Here is a 22,785-nt window from a genome sequence, read left to right as displayed (position 1 = left end):
ATATGAGGCTTATCCCCCATAAGTTGTTTTTGGAGAAACAACTGTTGGCACAACAATGCAAACATGACAAGTCTCATCAGCCCCACTGCCAGTGATGCTGCTCACACAGCAGTCACACTCCATCTACAGCAGAGACCAGCTGGTGAAAGAGCACCACGCTCCAAAATGAAAAACCAACCACGAGCTAATCAACTCTTACTTCAGGTGATTATTTTAGATTAAATGCTCTTCTTCTTCTCACTCTGTTGCCAGTTATTCTGATCACCCTTTCATAACACACCCCACCTCCCCACCAACTGAGACCAGACTAGACCATACCACTTCTGACAGGATGGGAGGGGGCTCGACTGCAGCATCACGACAAACTGCATCATTCTGCTCTCACAAAAGCAGCTGAATTGAGGTGGAAGCAGTCCAACACACGTTTTGATTCATTTATAAAAGAAAAACCCTCCTTTGTGCTCTCTTGCCTTCCATCAGAGGGGTGCACAGGGTTTCGGGCTGCGCTCACCTCCTCCTCCTCTGGTGAGCTTGGCAGCAGAGCAGGCTGAACAAAGCCATGGGAGAGAGAAAGAGAGAGAGAGAGAGGAGCTTCTGCGAAGAAATGTCTCTCACTGACTGTCGCCTGGACAACCGGGTAAGAGAGGAGAGGAGAGGAGTGAGAGGGAGAGAAGGAGAAAGGACTGGGGAGAAAAACAACAACACATTATTAACTGCTGAGATTAGAGGATTCCCGTAGAGTGTGTTTGAGGGGGGCTGGAGGGATGGAGAGCCCCTCGCTGTTTCTCTCTCTCTCTTTCTCCTCGTGAGTTATTAAGTCTGATAATAAACCAGTAAATAATTTTCTTTTCCCTCACACCAGAGCACGGAGGAGATGAAATTGCAGAGCACAAGTTCAGCACATTACAAGTGGACCCAGTAGACCTGAACGATCCACCTGTAATTCTTGTCTAATCAGCCTCAGGTAAGTCTCTCCTAGATGTTGCAGGCATTTTGCTATGATAGGGATGATTTAGTCTTTGCCTGATTATACATTTTGAAACACACATTAATTATTTAAGGCAGTGCACTGTGTAATTATCCAGGAAATGAGAAGAAAAAAAGCCAAGAAATTGTTTTGGGATCAATAAAAGATAATCAATATTTGCTTGCAGGCTGTTTGGAGAGCCTGCAAGAGAGCATCTCGGAGGCAGAGAAGTTTGGGAAAATAGGCTTCATTTTCTGTTTGAATGTGTTTCCATTCTAAAATAGAGAAACTACCTTCAGTACAGTAGAAGGAGTATTTGCTAAAAAAAAAAAAATTGTTCACAGAGAGCTGCGCGCGTCCTTCAGTGCATGTGGGGAATTCATGGACAATAAGAAAATGAACACTGCTGTCAGGAGCAAATGGCTCTCCAGAGTTTGACTTGCACCGTGGTCTCAAGCTTCACGCTCCGTAAAAGAATAGAAGGCAGAAAACACACACCGCTGGGTGTTCACGCGCGAGGAATGTATTCATAGAGCACTAGTGGTGAAATCAATGCCCCTTTAAATGAGGTGGTACGCTGGCTGAGGTTACACCAGCCTGAGTGTGTGCGGGGCAGGAGGCAGCTTGTGATATCCATATTGGATGAGATGGAGACTAGATAAACTGAGGAGGGTGGAGAGGGGGGTTATTTTTAGTTGCTGTCAATAATGAAGGTTACAAATCTCTCACCTCTGTGGAAAAGATAGTGACGGAGAAAAGGCGGTGAGAGCGAGGGGAGGAAAGGGCAAGAGAGTGAGGGATGGAGAGCAGAGGGAGGGGGAGGATGGGTGAAGGGTTCAGGCTTGCAGTGTTCTCGGAGCTCCCACCTTAACTACCTGACACAAGCCAGAGATGTGGCGGAGGAGGAAAATGCTGACAGTCAGTTTATGGACTTCTTTTATTGGGGTTTAAAAAACACACACACGCACACATACAGGAAAATGTGGTTCAGCTCATTTTACAGTTCACCCTCCTTTTTAGCTCACAACTCACTGAACACAATACACGACACAGCGCTGTGCTTCGGAAAGTCCAGCAGGCAGGCAGGTGTGGCAAGGGCGCAACTGTGGGTTGAATGTTGGAGGGTGTTAAGGTCAAATGGTCAAATAACACTAACCTAACATTATTATTTCCTACTCACTATTTATACATCACACTTGCCAGATAATAGCAACTATATAGGGGCCAAAGTAGCTGCAATAAAAATTGGGCTGAAAATATTATTCTTGGCTCGTGGTGCAAATGAAATCTAAACAAGAAAACAAATCACTTTATCATGCTTTGTAACAGTCAATATTCTTTAATTCAGTGCGACAGTGTGAGCTATACAGCCCAGTTTTAATATTGGGGAGGGTTAGAACCCCTCTATCCTCCCTTAAATTACAACCGTAGAGGTCTGATGTGACCACCCGGGCTGCACAAATCCAATACACAGTCAAATGTTCATTTTCTCAAGTGATTCATATACGATGTTCAGCCCTGTAAATAGTCTGTGCTGTGGTGGTTCATGTCAGGCCTCTCAGTGCGTTTCTCTGTTACACTCTGCTGCAGACAAAGAAACACAGCCTCGCTATTAAGAATGTCGCGCTGTACTTTAATGTAGACAAATCCATATTGGAGACAGAGCGTTTTATTCCATTCATACAGAAAGCAGGATGCTAAATTACACCCTATTTTTAATCCACACCTGCACCGGGTATAAAGCGAGCGTGTTCTCCTAATCTTTGCAGAAAAATAGCAGTGTTGAACAATCCTGGCAGCTTGTAAACACATTAGTTATACCAGGCTCTGCACCGCTCGCAGTGCTTTGCAGCTGCACACCGCACTCATAATTATTGTGCATGAGGTGCAATGTTCTCGCATGAGGAAGAAACGTCAGACTCATCAAGACGAGAGGAAAAAAAAGCACGTGTCCCTGAGGCTATGCGTCTTTCCTCCACTGTACCTGTGTGCTGTCTGCTGCAAAGCACACAGCAGGTGAAGAGAGGGTTAGCATGAAGCACAGAGCTCCTCCCTCTCGTCTGAAAAGCAGTGTCTTATCAGACTCTAATGAGTTCCTCGAACTGTCAGACTTCTGCACCACTAATCAGCCTGTTCTGATGTTGGAGACGGGCACAGAAATGAAGCTGTGGAGATGTAGTGATAGGCCTCTCACTTCGATGTTCTTTTCTCCATGAATATTAAACAGCAGCATTTCTTTTCACTGATGTTTGAGGTGCTGCTGGTTTTGTTTGAAGGGTGACGGCAGTGGCTTGTGTGTGTGTGACTCAAGTCATTCCACAGACTTGTCTCTCCTCCTTCCCTTCCACTTCTTTCTCTCTTCATCTTTCTGTTCTTGTCTGCGAGCCTCCTCTCATCCTCTGTTGATGAGTCGTCAAAACAAGCTGAGAGAGGCTGAGATGAAATGTGACAGGATTACAATAATCTAATTACCAGAATTAATAAAATGAATCCCATCTAATTAGCTGTAAATGCACAATTATGTCATTTCTTGATGATTGGTTATATTGCCTGAGCAGAAATATGTCTGCAGAGGAGACATGACTTGCATCATAATATCACTGACAACATCTCACTGCTTATTTGGAATAACAGCTCCCATGATGGGTAAAGATAACCAGCAAATGACAGCCTGCACATTGGAACAAATGATTTTTCCTGTGGTTTTAGAAACAAGACATCACTGCAATTCAAACACAGACTGAAAATAATTCAGTAATTTTGTTGAGACTGCATATTTCTTGCTCTAATTTCACACTTCCAAATAAAGCTTCCCAACACCAATTAATGAATGTGTCCTCTAAAAGAGCAGAGGGTTCGCATTCACACTGCGTGGGCAGCTGCTCTAACCGTTACAGGGTGCTCTGGTCTCCTTGTCACTGCAGTTAGACGACATGATAATTAATAAAAACCCAAGTATTGTGCAGATTTAAAAATACAACAGCCAAACTTGGCCTCTTTTTCACAGAATATTAGACAATATTAGTGTGGAGCTCCTGGTTTATCTATTTCGTAAAAGGAAAAACATCCAGCATGAAAGTGGATTAGCTGGATTATATAAATCCTGTGGACATTAACAATCTCTCAGAAAGTGAGAAAGTGTGGAGCTCAGGCTGTTAATGATGTGTCCGTGAAACACATCCGTGAGCTGCTCCATTACCGCTGAACTGGAGAATGAATTTAAGGACACAGTGACTGCACATGACATGTGATTTTCTGCAGTAGATGTGAGCACATTTTCTGCTTAAACACACATGAAATTTTATTCAGGCGTAACATTTCATCAGGTGTAACAGCACAAACAAAAATCACACAAATCCAAAAGCTACCAGTTCCTTTTCAGCTTCAGGGTTTGTCCTTCCCTCTCCTTCCTAACTCGAGGAGTCTTAATAATTTATCCAAATATTGATTAGGTGGTATAATTTAAAAATTCCTCTTTTTTTATGTAGGATTTTCCCTTCAGCTACAGAGGCGAGCGCGGCAGTTTTAACAAGAAAAAAATCCAGATTCCCCATCTCACCTGGCCGACCTTAAAGCCCTGTTCTAAAGAGAACAGATAAATTGCTGCAGTTAGCTCACAGCCACCTGAATGCAAACTGTCCATAGCATTGTGTGTGTTGAGGAGAGGGAAAAAGTGGCACCTATTGACACTGTTAATGAACCAACTGCCCATCACTGCAGATAAACCCTTTCTCTTATTCCACAACGGTGTCCAATATCTCACTCTGCTCCTCCTGTCAGTAATTAGACAAGTGAGATGATTTAATTTGCTGCAGAGGAGACACAGTGGACTGCTGATATGTGGAAAAGCCACCTGCACACACTCTGGGTGATAATGGCTTGCACGCGCAGACAGAGAGAAGAATTAAATCATAGCTTTTAGCCTGTCTCACCCCCGAGCTTTTGTGATCAGCATCTTAAAGCAAGAGCCAGCAAACCATTTTCTCTTGTAAGCCCTTGAGATGGGGAAAAGAAAAAAGGTCTCCCCTCCTCAGTTTTCTCCATGTAAGCTGCCAATGGGAGCCCTGCATCATGTGCTGCTTGAGGACAGACTTAATTCTCACATCCTCGCTGCATGGGCAAAAACTTTGGAAGTTGCCTTGTCCTTCGTTTTGCCTTATGTCTGTGTCAGCTGCTGCGAGTTCAAACATCCATTTTGTGCTCATGTCCACCTGCCCTGGGGGGGCTGTTATTTCAACTCAAAGATGATCAAGTGGTGTTATGTGTCCCTGACAGGTCTCAGCATGGATGTGGAAGATGACCAGCCGCTGTTTCAGACCAGCTGGGGAGGGGCGGAGGAGGAGGAGGATGAGGGAGAGGGAGAGGCAGAGGATGGAGAAGCACAGGCAGCAGGACGGAGGTGTTTCTCTGGGGATGCTGAGGTGTGTGGAGTGTGGAGGATGGTGGGATGGGTTTACACACAGCCATGGTCCAGTGGAGTGGTTTTAGGGGTCGTTGTCCTGCTGCCATGTGCCCTGTTTGCCTACATGCTCCTCTACTGCCCTCGTCTGGACATAGACCTCTCCTACAGTGCCTTCGAGGTTCACAGTCACTTCTCGTCCGAGCGCTTTGACGCCCTCGCCATCGCTGTGAAGACTCAGCTGGGGTCCTGGGACAGACGTAGGCGAGATTTAGATAGCAGTGAGTCTGAGGCTCTGCGGGAGCTGCTGCTGCAGAAGCTGGGCAGGCAGGCAGCATTCAACAGGACAGATAACGAGGGCATGAGGTCCTCCAGTACTCAAAATGACCCTTCACAAGCAGGAAATTACCAGAAGAGAGGAGAAGCAGTTTGTAGAGCTGATAGGAGAGTGCCTGATTTGGTTCAGTGGGGAAAGAGGAAGCACAAGAGCTCGAACGACACAACAGAGGAGTATGAGGAGAGGTCACAGGACAGAAAATCCACTTTGCCTCTCATTAGGAAGCGCAGGTTTGCTCCCAACTACTACTTGCAGAGTCAGGCCCTTTCGAGGATCGAGCTGGTGTTTGTAGCTCAAGGTGAGGGTGACCGCAATATCTTCACCCCAGAGCGTCTGCACACCATTCACCAAGTGGAGCGCCTGCTCATGCAGCACCCTCAGTTCCATCAGTTCTGCTGGAAGCCCATGGAGGTGCTGAGGGATCTGCCACTGGGGCCCTCCTACTGCTCCCCACCCAGCTCCCTCCTGTCTTACTTCTACCCCAGTGAGCGAGGAGGGAAGATATATTACGATGGCATGGGCCCAGACCTGGCTGATATTCAAGGTGAGGGAGTTGAGGGGTGAAATGACATTTTCTAAGCACTACCTTTAAGAGTCCACCTAACTGTACTGACTTGCCTTGTATGTATCTGTTTACAGGTTCCCTGAGTCTGGCCATCACCCACCCACAGTTCTACTGGTACGTGGACGAGAGTCTGTCCCCTGAGCACCTCTCCTCCGCTCTCTTACGCAGCGAGATCCACTTCGGAGCTCCTCTGCCATCCTACTTCTCCCTGCAGGACCGATCAGACGAGCAGAGGACGCGCTTCAAAAACTTTGTGGTTCAGTATGCAGACATCCTGGCCAAGCAATCCACCAGGTCAGGGAAAATATACAATGCTTTCCAGTTTTTTATTTTTCTGTTCTCTCTGTGCATGTACTAGACATTGTTGCGTACAGTTCTAATTTGATGTGACTGTGTATCTGCTGTCCTTGTCTCAGCCAGGTGAAGGTGCTGTATGGAGGCACAGAGCTGTTCGATAATGAGGTGAGACACACCTTCTACAACGACATGATGCTGGCTGTCATCAGTGGAGCCTGCATCACTGTGCTCGTCTTCGTCCTCACCTCCTTTTCTGGTACAGTAGGACCGGTTTCTTATTCCTTTTGTATTGATTTGTAGAGTTTTGTCCTGAATGTGAATGTTGATGAGCTTCTTCCCTCGTCCCTCTGTAGTCTTTCTGACTTTCTTCGGGCTGGCCAGCATTGGACTGAGCTGCTTGATGGCTCTTTTCTTATACCATGTCGTCTTTGGTGTGAGGTACCTGGGCATTCTCAATGGAGTGGCAGCTTTTGTTATTATTGGGATTGGTAAGAGAATTTTTTTTTTCTTTCCATCTATCCATCCATCCATCCAGTTTATCCTTTTGATGGTCGTAGAGGGTTAGCTGGAACCAATCCCAGCTGACAATGAGCAGGAGGCGGGGGAAACAGCCGGGACAGGTTGCCAGCAAATCACAGGGCCGTCACACAAAAAACATTCACACTTACAGTAAGACCTACGGTAAACTAATCAAATTAACCCAACCCCAAACCCACACAGAAAGACCCTGAACTGGGATTTGAACCGGGAACCTTCTTGCTATGAGGCAACAGCAACCTCACAGTGGTGAGACACCACCATGGCACACATTTAGAACCATGTCCATTATAAATGTAACACATTTAGTGGATTGTGTGGCTGTGGAGGAGGTGGTGCATAAGGAATTACCTCCATATGCTTTACACATGTGTTACTAATGATCACACATGTGAGACATTATTTCCTGGAGTGCGGAAAACCATCTCTTTTTTTATTTTCCTTTAGTGAAATTCACTTCACTTCACAAAGTCGATACTTTGCTCAGAAGGTTGCTACCACTCTCACGTCTCTGAAAGCTCATTTGTTTTCTCATCTTCTCCCAGGGGTGGATGATGTATTTGTGTTCATCAGCACCTTCAGACAAGCGTCTCATCTGCGTCAGCCGCAGCAGCGAATGATCTACACGATTAAAACAGCTGGCAGAGCCACGTTCCTCACCTCCTTCACCACCGCTGCTGCATACGCTGCTAACACCTTCTCCCAGGTAACCCTAGAAGAAACACTCAGCTGTTAATAGGATCTGTGCAGGAAGAATAAATGACTCCCCTGTTATGGATGAATAGAAGTGCTTCTCTCAGCAGACAGCCTTTCTAATGTGATAAGCCCAAATTGAATGTTTCAAGGTCCTTTACACTGTGCTGCGTTTAACTGACACTCAGATCCCAGCCGTGCATGACTTCGGTCTATTTATGGCCCTCATTGTGAGCTGCTGCTGGCTTTGGGTGTCCACCCTCATGCCAGCCGCGCTGTGCATCTGGAGTCAGTGTGTGGAGCCCCACGAACACGCCTGGTTGAACTGGTGAGTCACGATTTCCTCAGTTTTTTTTGCGTGAGCTGTTATTTGTGCATGCTGCGCGACACCACGGCCAAGTTGTAATCCCTTCAGCTGTCGCTCTCCCTGAACTTCCTCCTCCCTCTGAAGCTGGAAGTTGTTTTCATGCCTGTCAGCGAGCCAGAGCCCTTTGTCGGATGAGGATGATGATGTGGCACTTCTGTCGGTGGAGCTGGAGCCAGGTGAGATTACTATCTCCCCAGCATTGTGCGAATGCCGGGGGGGAGAATGGGGAAAGGGAATGAGTCCAGGCTGTAAAACGCCCCCGTCCAGGCACCACTAAAGCCCCTTCTCTTTGTCTCGGACAGGCTCCTGTGACACAGATGGCGATGCAGCCATTCTGTCCCTGTCAGTGGAGACACCTCTGTCCCCTCCAGGACAGCAGCATGTGGGTGTGGTGAGCATGAACCTCCAGTGGGCCCTGAAGCATTTAGTGGCAGAGCCAGCTGTGGAGCGACGAAAGACTGTTCTAGGTGAGATTTGATATAAACCCTGAGAACTCACAAGGATCCTGACACAGCTGAGCTCAGTTTATAATATGAAATTTAGTTCTATAGTTTGGTTTTCTCTCATATTGCCTGTCGAGCTTGAGACACATGGTTTAGACACAAGAAGAACCTCGAGCTTAAATGAGAACTATTGAGGAAACGCTGTAATCTCCGTCTGTCTCGAGGGGATTCAGTCTGTCAGAGTACCCGTCTCTCATGAAGTATTCATCCACCCTCTTCAGGAGGGACTGTAATTGATCCTTGCTGCTGATCTGTCCCTCAGTTGCTTTATCAACTCCATCAGACCCTCCTCTCTCCCATTGTTTGTCACTATCTTCCTGCCGGCCCAGGTGTCTTTCTCCTGATTTTGCTGTTATCTGCCGGGTGCTGCTGTCTCCTGAGGCCGGCCACTCACGCCCCTCTGCTTTTCCGCCCGGACACAAACCTCCAGACTCTGCTGGCTCTGAGGAGCAACCTCAGCGGTCAAGGCATCTCCTGCCCCCGGTGCTCAGGTGAGACAGACTTCCCACTTAACTTCAAACATCCAATCCAAGTATCTGAAACGCATGCTGTGTTCTGCAGGTGTGTTCATGGAGAAGCCCCACTCTTTGTACAGCCACAATTCCTTATCAGCATTTAAGTTTTCTACGCATCAACAAACTCCGAGCTCGACAACCTCCAATGCTCCTCGGACCTCGGTGAAACTCAGTTCAGGCACCAACCAAACAGGTAGAGCCCCCCCCCCCTCCATAAAAAACACCCTCCTTCCTTTTTAAAGCCCATTCCATGACTTTGAAATATTTCACTTTTACTGTTTTTAGGCTCTTTCCTGACAGTGTATATATCAAAGCTGGACCTTGGAACCTCTGCAACCATTTATCGTTTCTCCCTTAACACCAGCACTCCCTCCCCATGGAAACTATGCAGCACAGAGCATGACCAGGTGTCATCATTTCAGGTCTGGGAGATGAAAAAATCCTCTTGATGATATTTTTTTTATTGGTTGTAGGGTTCGGTCTCTGATTTGTGTCACAACTAATCTTGTTTTATCTGAATAGGCTTATAGTCAGCCCCACAGCAATTACACCAGCAGAATGACAGTGTGTGTTTCCCATGTGTACCACCCGTACCCCAGCTGGATGATCACATCTGGCTCATGCGAGCCCAGGCATGGCTGGATGCCAGAGTTTTCGTTTTATGTAGCTGCGTCTCTGCAGCAGCAGCACAGCAGGTGAAGCCACAAAAGAAGAAAACTCAAAGTAAATGTTGGATGGAGTGTAGTTTCAGTGGAGTATCCATCACTGCAGCTCTGCTCTCTCATCACAGGAGGCTGTACTTTGCACAGCAGCGCCTGAGACCTCATCCCAGCCGAGTGTGTGTCGACCCTCCTGGCTGCCGCATCGGCTCCGGGCCTGATGGACCAACACAGGGAGTCTTTTATACTCCTCTTTCCAGTGGTGAGTCAGGAATTGTCAATGTCAGAGAGCATCGTTAACATAGAGACAGTTTGTCGGCCCATCAAGAAAACTACTGCGTGCATCACACTGCTGAAATGACTTTTTATGCGATTTATTCGCAGGTTGAAAATTGATAAAAAGGCAGTGATATAACTTAGTTTATCAAATACAGCTTAAAGTTGCAGTCTCTGAACCCACTACAGGATTTTTCCACAGTAGTAGATATTTTTACACTGAATAAATAAATACCCTTGTGAGATTTCTCTCTGGTTCTATTTCCAAAGGTCCCTCGTCTGCTGCCAAAGTGAAACCATCCAAAACATTTGGCTTTAACCCGTGCAGCGGTGGTGTGTGTGGCCGCCCAGCGGTGCGTCCTCTAGTCGACACCGGGGCCATGGTCTTTGTCGTGTTCGGGATCCTGGGAGTCAATCGAACTGAGCGCAAGGACAACCATGTTATTGGAGATATGGTGAGGGCCATTATTCATCAACAGAAATAATGCAGAGCCATATTTGTAAAAGATTTTCTAATGGTGTTGATATGTTGTTTAATTTTCTTCAAAGGGCAGCATCATATTGGATCCAGACTTTGATATTTTCCAGGAGATGGGGCATCTCTGCAAAATCTGTAAAGCTGTCAGTGCAAACACGCAACTAGTGAAGCCAGGAGGAGCACAGTGTCTGCCTTCAGGTAACAACTAACTGAGATCCTATCACATAAAATAATGATGTGAAATAAAAAAGTAGTAAAATAAAGTTGAACAGGTTCAGTCATGTTTTAATCCAAATCACTAGCTACACAAAAACGAATATCAGCAGTTTTTTTATTATTCTTTTAAATATTAAAATGAATATATGTGACGACATTTGAAGATGTCATTCTGTAGTTTGAGAAGTTATAGACATTTTTCAATGTACGAGTATTAGGGCCATATGAAGAAAAAATGTTTGTGAAGATTACAAGAAATAAAGTCATAATATATGAGAATAATGTTGTAATTTACCAAGAAAAAAGTCATATTTCAAGAATGAAGAAAAGATTTTTTTTTAGGAAAATAAGCCACAGAGAGATCCTGTGCCCGCTTCCACTTCCTCTTGATCCAAAATCTTGAACCAATCTCATCGTTTCTTGAGAAACTACGAAACCCCTTTGAACTTGATGCAGATTCCAGTCGACCATGGCCAAACATTTCCTCCTCCGCAAAAGAGGCAGTTTCCTGTAAATCTATGCTCTTCTTTCTTCAGAATAGACTGTTTCTTTCATAATAATTTCAAATTGGTCATAATTATGATGATGTGGTGCTGATGAAATTAGATTTTAGTATTTTGTTATTTTTTGAAACTTATACTAAAGTATAACCTAACAAGATGGTTGATCTTCTGATATTTCCCCTCTCAAATGACTCGTAGCCTCAGGTGGCCCTACTTATCTGCATAATAAAATCCTGAACAAAAAGAAATGAGATAAATCCACTAAGCTGTAACTAAAACAAATCATACATAGAGGATAAAAGTGCTGAAAAGGCTGTGTCTTGTTGTTCCCTCTGTTCTCTCCAGGCAACAAGCTGTCTTCTATTCTGCCACTGCTCCACCCTGACTGTCACTCTCTCCCTGAACCCAACCTGCTCCCGGGGCAGCTCTCCCACGGAGCGGTGGGAATGCATGGAGGAAAGGTCCGCTGGCTGTCCATGGCCTTCGAGTCTGTAAGGCTCTTCATCTTTCAGCGCTTCATCTTCACACTTCAGCTGCATGTTTCAGAACTGGTATCGTCCCTAATGCGCTACTTCTTTCTCTCCCAAGACCACATACAAGGGGAAATCCTCCTTTCAGACCTACTCCGACTTCCTCCAGTGGGAGAACTTCATCCAGGAGCAACTCGCCAGCCTCCCGCAGTCATCTGCTCTGCAGCGAGGTTTCCAGACCTGTGAGCACTGGAAGCAGATCTTCATGGAAATCATAGGCAAGTGAGAGGTGGTGTGTCCTATGTTGTCGGCTTGTCGTCACATCTTGATATCTCAGAAACACCTCGAAGGATTTAGGACAAAATAAAAACAAGTTTTTGGTGGTCAAAGGTTAAGGCCACCCTGACGTCATAAACAAGTTTGAGGACATAACAGAAAAATGTATTATTCTATTGTTCGGCGCAAACACTTCTGACCTTCATTCAACATCATAACTCAGGAGCAGAGGGAGAGATGGCGAGTACATGTCCTGCAACGTGACTGGGTGGCTGAGTTGTACTACCACAAGGCGGTAATTCCGCTGGAGCGTGACCTTTGATTATGTCATCAGTGACATAGTGCCTTAAACACAGTTACTGTTGTAACAAAAAGTAAAGGGTACATTTAAAATAAATGTCAGAATGTCAATTTTGTTTTGTTGTTAGCATTTGGTTCTTGGTTGATGAATCGGTGAGCACGAAAGAGTCTGATACAGCAGTTCTCTCTGCTCTGTCCGTAGGTGTGGAGAGCGCCCTCTGGAGTCTGCTTCTGTCTCTGGCCATTTGTGTGGCAGCTGTGTCTGTGTTTACTGCTCATCCTCTGTTGCTGCTGCCTGTTCTCATAACCATTCTAGGTAAGAGAGGATGCTGTTTATTCATACTTGTAAGTGACTTGTGTCAACACTTAAATAATTGATTTCAAAATTGATTCATGGCTGTGTTGTGATCGGATGTGTAACTGTGAGTTTGGGCCTTGAGCAGGAGTGATCTGTCTAGTGGTGGCCATCATGTACTGGCTGGGCTGGGAGATGGGAGCAGTGGAGGCCATCTCTCTGTCTATCCTCGTGGGATCTTCAGTGGATTACTGTCTGCACCTGGTGGAGGGATACTTGCTGGCTGGGGAGACCATGCCCTCTACGCCCGGTCCTAACTCGGTATGGGAGTGTGAATCAAAATCTGTCTCACAGCAGCAGTCACGAGCAATTAGAAAAACCACCACAGCATGTTTTCTGTTTACACACTACAACAAGCTAATGATGAACATTTTGGGTTTAATAAGGCAAGAAGCCCCCTGAAGGCTGATGAATAAAGAGGAGCAGCTCATCCTATTAATCTGTGTTTTGTTTGCAGCAGCTGCCGACTGAGAGGCAGAGGCGGACCCTGGAGGCAGTGAACCATGTGGGCGTTGCCATAGTGTCCAGCGCCGTCACCACGGTGATCTCCACAGTCCCCCTCTTCTTCTGTGTCATTGTGCCTTTCGCCAAGTTCGGCCAGATAGTGGCCATCAACACCGCTGTCTCGATTCTGTTCACCCTGACTGTGACTGTGGCCATGTTGGCGAGCATGGCCCCCGCCCGCTTCAGCAGGCCCCCTAGCGCCGTGCTGAAGGCCTCCCTGGTTGTGATGGCGGGTGCGGCTGTGGCAGCGGCTCTGTGCTGGGTTGGAGGACAGCTGGGTGCGTTGGCCTGGCGATCAACCGGCACATAAACGCAACTGTCCGTCAAATCCCACTGATGTCAGGCAGAGGACTCCCTCTGGACGCAGTACTGTATTTTCCTCCTCATTGAGAAGGAATGTCGGATCAGTACATAATCTCACAGCACAAAGATGTCAGAATCAACTCCATCCTTAGAAGCAGTTTGTCATCACAAAAGACATTTTTTCACTTGTATTGATCAGTGGATTGTTAAGTATTGGAGAAAAAAAAACATCTCAACTGCTGAGTATCGCTTCAAAAATGTAAAGTGTGAGTGACTCAGTAGTGGGTTGACATGATGACTCAGTCTGAGGTATCGCCCTCGGCTCCAAGGTGGAGATGATGTTGAGTAATCGTTGGGAAACACCGGCTGAGTCACAGTTTTCATCTGTGTAACTTATTAAGTTGTGAAGAGCCGCTGACTGTTCCGTGATCTGCTGTCGTGAAGAAGAACCGACCGCTGAGCTCTGACGTCCGTGAAGATTAGTGTTCACATGATTCATAGCTATCTTCTGAAACATCACACTCGCCTATTTATTTATTTATTCAATATTTTTGGGGGGGTGTTCTCTTACTTGTGCATTGAATGTGGATTTCACAGCCACACAGAGTTATGGACGTCCTGCAGCTGTGGTTGTATTAAAAGTTGCCAAATGTTAACAGTGCACAGTTTTCAGTGTAACCTGTAAATGTCTCAGTCTGCTGCTCTCGCACTTTCTGAACTGATGCTGCCGGCACACACTTGTTCTGCAGAGCTGTGTGTGCCAATACTCACCGCAACCCTCATCCTCTTCTCTGACCCTTTCCCATGTTTATATCTCCAATCTCAAACTGCTTCAAGGTCTTTTTGTCATCAGCGCCAATTGAAAGACACTTTCTCGTCAGCTCCTCAGGTGCACCCTCCACATGCCCTCCACCGCACTTGTAGGCACTCACCGTAACCCATTCTGCTCTCGCACAATTTATAGTACCACTCCAACGCCCATCAGCGCTCGCTCCAGTCTGCTCCGCAGTGAGGGCTGTTTGTCAAAAGTACCAAACACAATAATGGTTGGAGAGAGGGACTCAGTTGCGGTAAGAGCAGTAAATTTCTGTTGTGTGTGTGTGTTTCTTGGGAACGTCAAATAAAGCAGGTGCAGAAAGCCTCGGGTCTTTTTCTTTTGGGAAAGCTCAGCCCTGTTTTCCTCTGCATTGTTACATAATGGAGCAGCGGAGCAGGATGAAGAGCTGTCATTGTTTGCTCACAGTCACATAATTATTGATAGAGCCTCTGTAGTCACATGTCTGGTTAGCTTCCATTAATTATTCATATGGAACAGCTCAGATTTTATATTTAAATGGCCTCTTCTGTCATATGTTGGTTCATCTTATGTCACATTGCTCTACATATAGTAGCCTTTCTGTGAAAATATGCATAGGAAGATGTAAACGGATATTTTCAATAAAAACAGGAAAACCTCAGTGGACCTTTAATCTGTAGAGTTCTCTGTTCATTATTTTACTGGAGCAGCAGCATCACACGTATTATTGCAACAGAAAAATGTCAATTGCCAGTACATTTATAGTGTCAGTGGAGCGACTGGTCCATTTATATCTCTTTAAATGAGGTCACGTTTTCTTGCAAATAAGTATGTGCACCTGGTGTATAAGGAAATTTAGGTTTTATAGGATAAGATGTTTCTGAAATGGGGAAGTCTGGTTATGTTTTCATCTGCCTTTGTTTTTTAGCAGGGAGACGGGAGAGAGAGGCGAGAGACCAACAGTCGCATAACCATCAGGTTTCAGCTCTGACATACTAGTTGTTATAATGAAAACAATACGACTGATATTTCTAGATTTAAAGATGTAATTAATGAAATCAGAAACAGTTAATAATAATAATATTAATAACTAGGGCTACGTTGTAGCACTGAACGGGCCCGAGCACACGCAACTCAGGACCTGTTGCGGTTGGTGGAGAGAGCGATCGGCGACCGGGCACACGGCTCCGCGTTGCATGTGTTTTGCACACTGCGGGAAGGATAAACACTTCACTTCCTGCGTCTGTCACGCGACGTCGATCCTTGTCTACTAATTGCGCATTACGGTCCACGCAATCAATTGCAGATCACACGGTGAGAATTACATGTAAATCGAATGATAGTTGTAAAACAAAGCTTACTTCCTGTTGCCAGTAGGTGGCTCCATCACTATTATTACATACAGACATATAATAACGGACGTCTGTCTGTCTGTCCGTCCCAAAAAATAAATAAATACGGACAGACAGTAATTTTCAAATTACTCCAGAATACTAAAATATCCATAGGTCTTGAATTTCCTGCAAATAATTAGGGCCCGAGCACCTCCGGTGGGAGGCCCTATTGTACTTCGAAGGATTTGTATTTCCCTTTTGGGGCTTTTTCAGGGCCTAGACATGCTCAAATTGTTACCAAAGTTTGCAGGGAATTCAAAACCCCAAAAAGTAATTGTATTCTGGAGTAATTTGAAATGGCCGTGGAAAAATGGCTCAACAGCGCCATCTAAGGAAAAGCCCCTCAGTTAGCTTTCACCGATCTTCACAAAAATCGTAGCCCAGGTGTATCATGACCAGACAAACAAAAAAGTCAGAGGTGCAATTGGAAAAAAGCAACAGGAAGCTTGGATGTATTCCTCCTCATCCACTGGCCGCAACCATGTCAAACTGTATCAAACGAGTCTCAAGACATTGATAATGTAGGCATAAGATTACTGTGACTTTTTCGTCAAACGCCATAATAGTGGCGTGGCGTTAAAGTTCATCGACTTGCTGTGACACACGAAATTGCTGTAACTTCCGTGTTCATGGGTCTATCCCCCCCCTGCAGACATTCATATGGTTTTAAGGAATGGCCGTGGCAAAATAACTGACTAGCGCCCCCTAAAGGGCAGCCCCGGCACCACGAGTGGCGGACATGTACAAAAAATTAGTTAGGCACATGTGTCTTCTCATAACAAACAATAAAGTCTCTTGGATCGAAAAGGTAGAACAAACAGGAAGCCCACCATTTTGACTTGAGTGGCCATATTGGCCATTTTCCACATTTTTACTTTGACGAACTTGTCGTAGGGCTTTCATCAGATCAACTTCATATTGAAATGAGTGTCATCTCAACAAGATGGAGATGTAAACTACCTCGGCATATTTGATTTTATCACGCGGTTTGACGGTGACGTGGCGTTAAAGTTTGATGAGTCAAATCAAGATGATTGAGCTGTACCTGCAATATTAGTCACTAGAGGGCAGTGTAAGACTTCCCAAGGCACAAATCTTCCCCAGGGCTGAAGAGTTCGTTCACACATTGTTAATATGTTGCAAACTAAATTAAACTTACGGATGTTTGTCAATTAATGTTGAGAGATAACTTAAGTTCACGATTAAGAGTAAAATTTAAAAAATTTAAGTGTACGTTACACGCTCTGACCGTGGCGTGGCGTAGAATTTTGATGTTTCGCCAAACAATAGGGATTTATTTATAACTCCTCTGTGCATTGTTCCATCAGCATCAAACCTCATTCACACATTCACAGTCCCACCCTGATCAGATCCATGTGTCAATATTGACTCGTCGTCAAAGCCCCCCCTGCTGGCTACAGGAAGTTTTATACTTTAATGCACTGCTCCTGGCTGCTTTACAATATACAGCTCAAATGAGCTGAGTCAAGTCATAGGACCATGGTCAGAATTGTGACATTTCCTCAAACTGTGTAAACATTGAGGTGCGGCGAAGGTTCATCCTTCGCCAAAGAAGATGATGTTGTCATAAATCCACTCTGCATTATCCAACCGGCCCCCAAATGCTGACCTATAATCACAATCCTGACCTGAACAACTCCATATATTAATATTAGTGCAGGGTCATAGCGCCACCTACTGATCAGTGTGAAAATTAAATTGTTGTAACATTGTCCAATTGAAACAAAATTGCTAATGCTACATCAGAGCCCCTACTTGGACAGATCTATTAGTCTGTATGTAATAATATTGATGGCGCCACCTACTGGCAACAGGAACTAAACTTTGTTTTACAACTATCATTCAATTTACATACAATTTCCACCGTGTGATCTGCAATTGATAGCGTGGACCGTAATGAGCAACTAGGGCTACGTTGTAGCACTAACGGGCCCGAGCACAGGCATTTTGAAGCCTGTTGCGGTTAGTGGAGAGAGCGATCAATAGGGCCTCCCACCGTTCGGTGCTCGGGCCCTAATTAGTTGCTTTTAATTGATAAGTGGTTTTATATCATTATAGACAGTAAGATAGATGACAATTTGCTGCCAATTCAGATGTAAAGTAAACCCTCTATAATTACGATAATTGCTCCTATATATATGTTGATATGTATGTATATATGTGCTTTTTTCAAAGTTATAGATCGTGTGTGTGTGTTTTTGTGTTATAGATTCTGTCAGTACATTTCCATAGATATGTTCCCTGCACTAATAGTTTGTTTTAATGGTGTAGTTCATTTGTGCATCGCTCCAGAGAACGAAGTTGCCCTGTGAACTTCAGGAAGCCATAATGAAATGGGAGAAGTTAAAGCCTCCGGAGCCAGATGATCCCATGTGCTGCTGCGAGTGTGATATCTACCAGTACGGATGCTGCTGTGACTGTGAAGATCTGGACGAGGCCTTTAACAGGTTAGAAGAAGTATGACCTTTAATGAGACACAAAAGGGTCACAAGGTGATTTACAGACATCAAATCCAATTTAGATGCAATTCTCAATATCATATTTTAGCCATAATTGTTCAAAAAGCTAAAAAAAGTACTTGTTAGAATAAAACCATGTAAATAACCATGCATGGTGATTATGACAGATGACTGACAGCATCAGTTGCAGCAGGTCAGTTTACAGCACCACAGGAAACATTGCACATGGGAGATTTTTTGTGAACAAACTCAGCTAAAATACCCTTTGGGATAATGGGGGTCACATATCTCTGACTCGGTTATTTTGGGCATCAAGGACTCAAAGGTTTTGGAATCCCTGCTTTAGTACAATAAACTTCAGGCCGAGTGAAGAAATGTGCCAGGGCCCCAGATCCTTCTGAGACTTCATGACTTCATGTTGCAATGTATTTAATCATAAATTCATTTTATTTTATCCATTTATTTATCTTTTTACAGTTTATTTAAAACCAAACACGTGTGACATCACACCAAAGCACAATATTAAAATTACAGGGACTGACCCTTCTAATAAGAAAACCTGGAGATCTCCATGATCCCGGCCCTGGTGCTGCTGCCTCTGCTGCTCCGGGCCGCAGCGCTGCACTACCTGCTGGGCATCATCATCCTGACAGCTCTGCCCAGCCTGGTCCTCTGGTACTACTACGCCACGCACCGCAAGAGGAGACGCACCCTCTTCTTCCTCACTCTGGCGCTGTTCTCTCTGGCCTACATGTATTACCTCTTCATCACAGAGATTCTACCGCGTGGGGACGTCAGCCATCTGCAGCTGTGCACTGTGACTGCTGGGATGATTCTCACCATCGGATCTCTCATTCACACCAAGAGAGGCCCAGGGTTTCACACCACCTCCTATCACAGCCAGAGTGAGGAGGTTAACAAGGACTCTACACATCTTAATGGATCCATCCAATCAGCGGCCTCCTCCTCCTCTCCTCCTGCCCTGACAGAAAAGTGTTGCAGATGCTCTGTGTGCAAAACAATGCGACCCCAGCGGGCCGGACACTGTCGAACCTGTGGATCCTGCGTCAAGCGTCTGGACCACCACTGTGTCTGGTGGGTTGGATTTGATATTATAACATCTTTATACTTCTTTGAATTGTACATTCACACCACATCATGAAAGGGAATATTGAATTATGACCGATTAGATAACTGCCCTGTAATTACACAACAACGTTCATGTCTTAAGCAAAGACTCCTACTGTACCCACTGGTTTCCTCAGGGCCGTGCACAGACATTTTGGGGAGCGGGGGCTCAAGTGAAAAACTCTTTGCATCCAAAGATTGATTTTTAAATGGAAACTGCTTCCAGCAAAAATGTCTTCAAATGTAAACTTGAACTACAAAACTGGTAAACTGGGATCTGTCTCAGGCCATCCAGGAAGACAGGGTGTCTATTTGTTTGTGAGCTTTATCAGACACTTTCCTGAACTGCACACTGCCAAGAACATTAAAGATGATGATGTCAGTTTTATAAATCTCTTTATACCTCATGCAGTTTCTGAATTGTTTCATTGTCTGCAATAGACTTACAACCTCAAAGACAAAAGAATAAAATGTATATATGATGTTAATCTTCCTATTTATTATTCACATGTACTATATAGATAGAAACTCCAGAACCAACCATGATATACTGTGAGTATACTGAATCTATTACCACCAAACTAGAATAACCCACATGATAGTCTGACCAGGAAATATTCAATAGTCTTTCAAATGTAAACTTCAAATACTACATCTACTGAGTTATTTTAAATACAGCAGGTATATGGAGCCAACATATCCAGGTCAGCTTGGGTCTCACAGATCTTTGTCTTGTGGGTCTGTGTTGTGTTTGTGTGTTTGTGTTGAGGTGTTGCAGGATAAACAGCTGTGTCGGACAGGCAAACCACCGCAGTTTCCTGCTGACCCTCTTGGTGTTCATGCTGACCTCTCTGTATGGGATCAGTTTGGTGCTTTGCAGCATCTGTCCTCGGCAGTATGTCATGACGGCTCTCTTCTACTGCCCCGGTGTCTACAGCCAGTCCAGGTACAGCACTCTATATATCATAAATACATGTTTATGTATCACATCTTCTGTCTCATCCCAACAACTACATCAGAAGTCCACATTGAAAAAGCTCACCAAATTAATTTAAAAAAAAAAAAATAAAATAAAATCTGTCCGTCTGTCAATCCAAAAAAAAATAAAAAAATACGGACAGACAGACGGACAAAAATCCGTCCGTCTGTCCATCCCAAAAAATAAATACGGACAGCTGGATGAAAAAAATTTTAAAAAATAAAATATGTCCGTCTGTCCGTCCCAAAAAAAAAAAAAATACGGACAGACGGACGACTTTCGTACTTTTAGTTACTTTCGTACTTTTTAGTTACTTTTGTACTTTTAGTTACTTTTTAGTTACTTTTGTACTTTTGGTTACTTTTTAGTTACTTTTGTACTTTTAGTTACTTTTTAGTTACTTTTGTACTTTTAGTTACTTTCATACTTTTAGTTACTTTTTAGTTACTTTTGTACTTTTAGTTACTTTCATACTTTTAGTTACTTTTTAGTTACTTTTGTACTTTTAGTTACTTTTTAGTTACTTTGGTACTTTTAGTTACTTTTTAGTTACTTTTGTACTTTTAGTTACTTTGGTACTTTTAGTTACTTTTTAGTTACTTTGGTACTTTTAGTTACTTTTTAGTTACTTTTGTACTTTTAGTTACTTTGTAGTTACTTTGGTACTTTTAGTTACTTTTTAGTTACTTTGGTACTTTTAGTTACTTTTTAGTTACTTTGGTACTTTTAGTTACTTTGGTACTTTTAGTTACTTTGAAGTTACTTTTGTACTTTTAGTTACTTTCATACTTTTAGTTACTTTTTAGTTACTTTTGTACTTTTAGTTACTTTTGTAGTTATTTTTTTTAAAAAATTAAAAAATAAAAATCTGTCCGTATTTTTTTTTTTTGGGACGGACAGACGGACATATTTTATTTTTTTAATTTTTTTTCGTCCAGCTGTCCGTATTTATTTTTTGGGATGGACAGACGGACGGATTTTTGTCCGTCTGTCTGTCCGTATTTTTTCTTTTTTTTTTGGATGGACAGACGGACAGATTTTATTATTATTTTTTTTTTTTTAATTAAAAAAATTAAAATACAAAAGTAACTAAAAGTACAAAAGTAACTAAAAAGTACCATCGTACTTTTTAGTTACTTTTGTACTTTTAGTTACTTTTTAGTTACTTTCGTACTTTTAGTTACTTTTTAGTTACTTTGGTACTTTTAGTTACTTTTTAGTTACTTTTGTACTTTTAGTTACTTTTGTACTTTTAGTTACTTTTTAGTTACTTTGGTACTTTTAGTTACTTTTTAGTTACTTTGGTACTTTTAGTTACTTTTTAGTTACTTTTGTACTTTTAGTTACTTTTTAGTTACTTTGGTACTTTTAGTTACTTTTTAGTTACTTTTGTACTTTTAGTTACTTTGGTACTTTTAGTTACTTTTAAGTTACTTTTGTACTTTTAGTTACTTTTTAGTTACTTTTGTACTTTTAGTTACTTTTGTACTTTTAGTTACTTTTTAGTTACTTTTGTACTTTTAGTTACTTTTTAGTTACTTTGGTACTTTTAGTTACTTTTGTACTTTTAGTTACTTTTTAGTTACTTTTGGACTTTTAGTTACTTTTTAGTTACTTTAGTACTTTTAGTTACTTTTGTACTTTTAGTTACTTTTGTACCTTTAGTTACTTTTTAGTTACTTTTGGACTTTTAGTTACTTTTGTATTTTAATTTTTTTAATTAAAAAAAAATAAATAAATAAAATCTGTCTGTCCATCCAAAAAAAAAAAAAAAATACGGACAGACAGACGGACAAAAATCCGTCCGTCTGTCCATCCCAAAAAATAAATACGGACAGCTGGACGAAAAAAAATAAAAAATATAAAATATGTCCGTCTGTCCGTCCCAAAAAAAAAAAACAATACGGACAGACGGACGACTTTCGTACTTTTAGTTACTTTTTTGTTACTTTTTTGTTACTTTCGTACTTTTTAGTTACTTTTGTACTTTTAGTTACTTTTTAGTTACTTTCGTACTTTTAGTTACTTTTTAGTTACTTTCGTACTTTTAGTTACTTTTTAGTTACTTTGGTACTTTTAGTTACTTTTGTACTTTTAGTTACTTTTTAGTTACTTTCGTACTTTTAGTTACTTTCATACTTTTAGTTACTTTTTAGTTACTTTTGTACTTTTAGTTACTTTTGTATTTTAATTTTTTTAATTAAAAAAAATAAAACAAAATAAAATCTGTCCGTCTGTCCGTCTAAAAAAAAAATACAAATACAGACAGACGGACGAAAATAAATTTAAAAAATACGTCTCTTGGATAGATATGCTAGACCAAACAGGAATCCCGCCATTTTGGCTTTAGTGGCCATTTTGGCCATATTCCACATTTTTACTTTGAAGTACTTGTCCCAGGGCTTTCATCAGATCAACTTCAACTTCTGGGAATGTCATCTCAACAAGATGGAGATATAAACTGACTCGGTATATATATATATATATA

At 43.0% G+C, this 22,785-nt stretch overlaps 2 protein-coding genes across 3 annotated transcripts; both read left to right on the top strand.

Moving 5' to 3' along the window:
* Positions 1–379: 379 nt before the first annotated feature.
* disp3 (dispatched RND transporter family member 3) lies at positions 380–14,658 on the top strand. Of its 2 annotated transcripts, XM_034596411.1 has the most exons (22): positions 380–637; positions 863–964; positions 5,243–6,247; positions 6,343–6,562; positions 6,685–6,821; positions 6,919–7,053; positions 7,648–7,808; positions 7,984–8,123; positions 8,247–8,338; positions 8,465–8,629; positions 8,995–9,156; positions 9,227–9,373; positions 9,466–9,602; positions 9,703–9,875; positions 9,971–10,101; positions 10,386–10,570; positions 10,665–10,791; positions 11,658–11,803; positions 11,901–12,060; positions 12,561–12,674; positions 12,802–12,974; positions 13,171–14,658. In XM_034596411.1, exons 3-22 carry the CDS (start codon positions 5,251–5,253, stop codon positions 13,525–13,527), a joined length of 4,059 nt encoding a protein of 1,352 aa, XP_034452302.1. In that variant the 5' UTR covers positions 380–637; positions 863–964; positions 5,243–5,250; the 3' UTR covers positions 13,528–14,658. The 2 variants fall into 2 exon arrangements, with proteins under 2 accessions (XP_034452302.1, XP_034452303.1); XM_034596412.1 differs by lacking the exon at positions 380–637 and having other exon boundaries at positions 648–964; positions 13,174–14,658.
* On the top strand, positions 14,423–20,373 carry LOC117767702 (palmitoyltransferase ZDHHC23-like). Its single transcript, XM_034595526.1, has 3 exons — positions 14,423–14,453; positions 18,745–19,285; positions 20,097–20,373. The coding sequence occupies exons 1-3, from the start codon at positions 14,423–14,425 to the stop codon at positions 20,371–20,373; spliced, it is 849 nt and encodes a 282-aa protein (XP_034451417.1).
* Positions 20,374–22,785: the final 2,412 nt, after the last annotated feature.

This window comes from Hippoglossus hippoglossus, chromosome 9 (assembly GCF_009819705.1).
Source record: "Hippoglossus hippoglossus isolate fHipHip1 chromosome 9, fHipHip1.pri, whole genome shotgun sequence".
NCBI classification, from domain to species: domain Eukaryota; kingdom Metazoa; phylum Chordata; class Actinopteri; order Pleuronectiformes; family Pleuronectidae; genus Hippoglossus; species Hippoglossus hippoglossus.
This window is presented reverse-complemented; position numbering and strand designations above follow the sequence as displayed.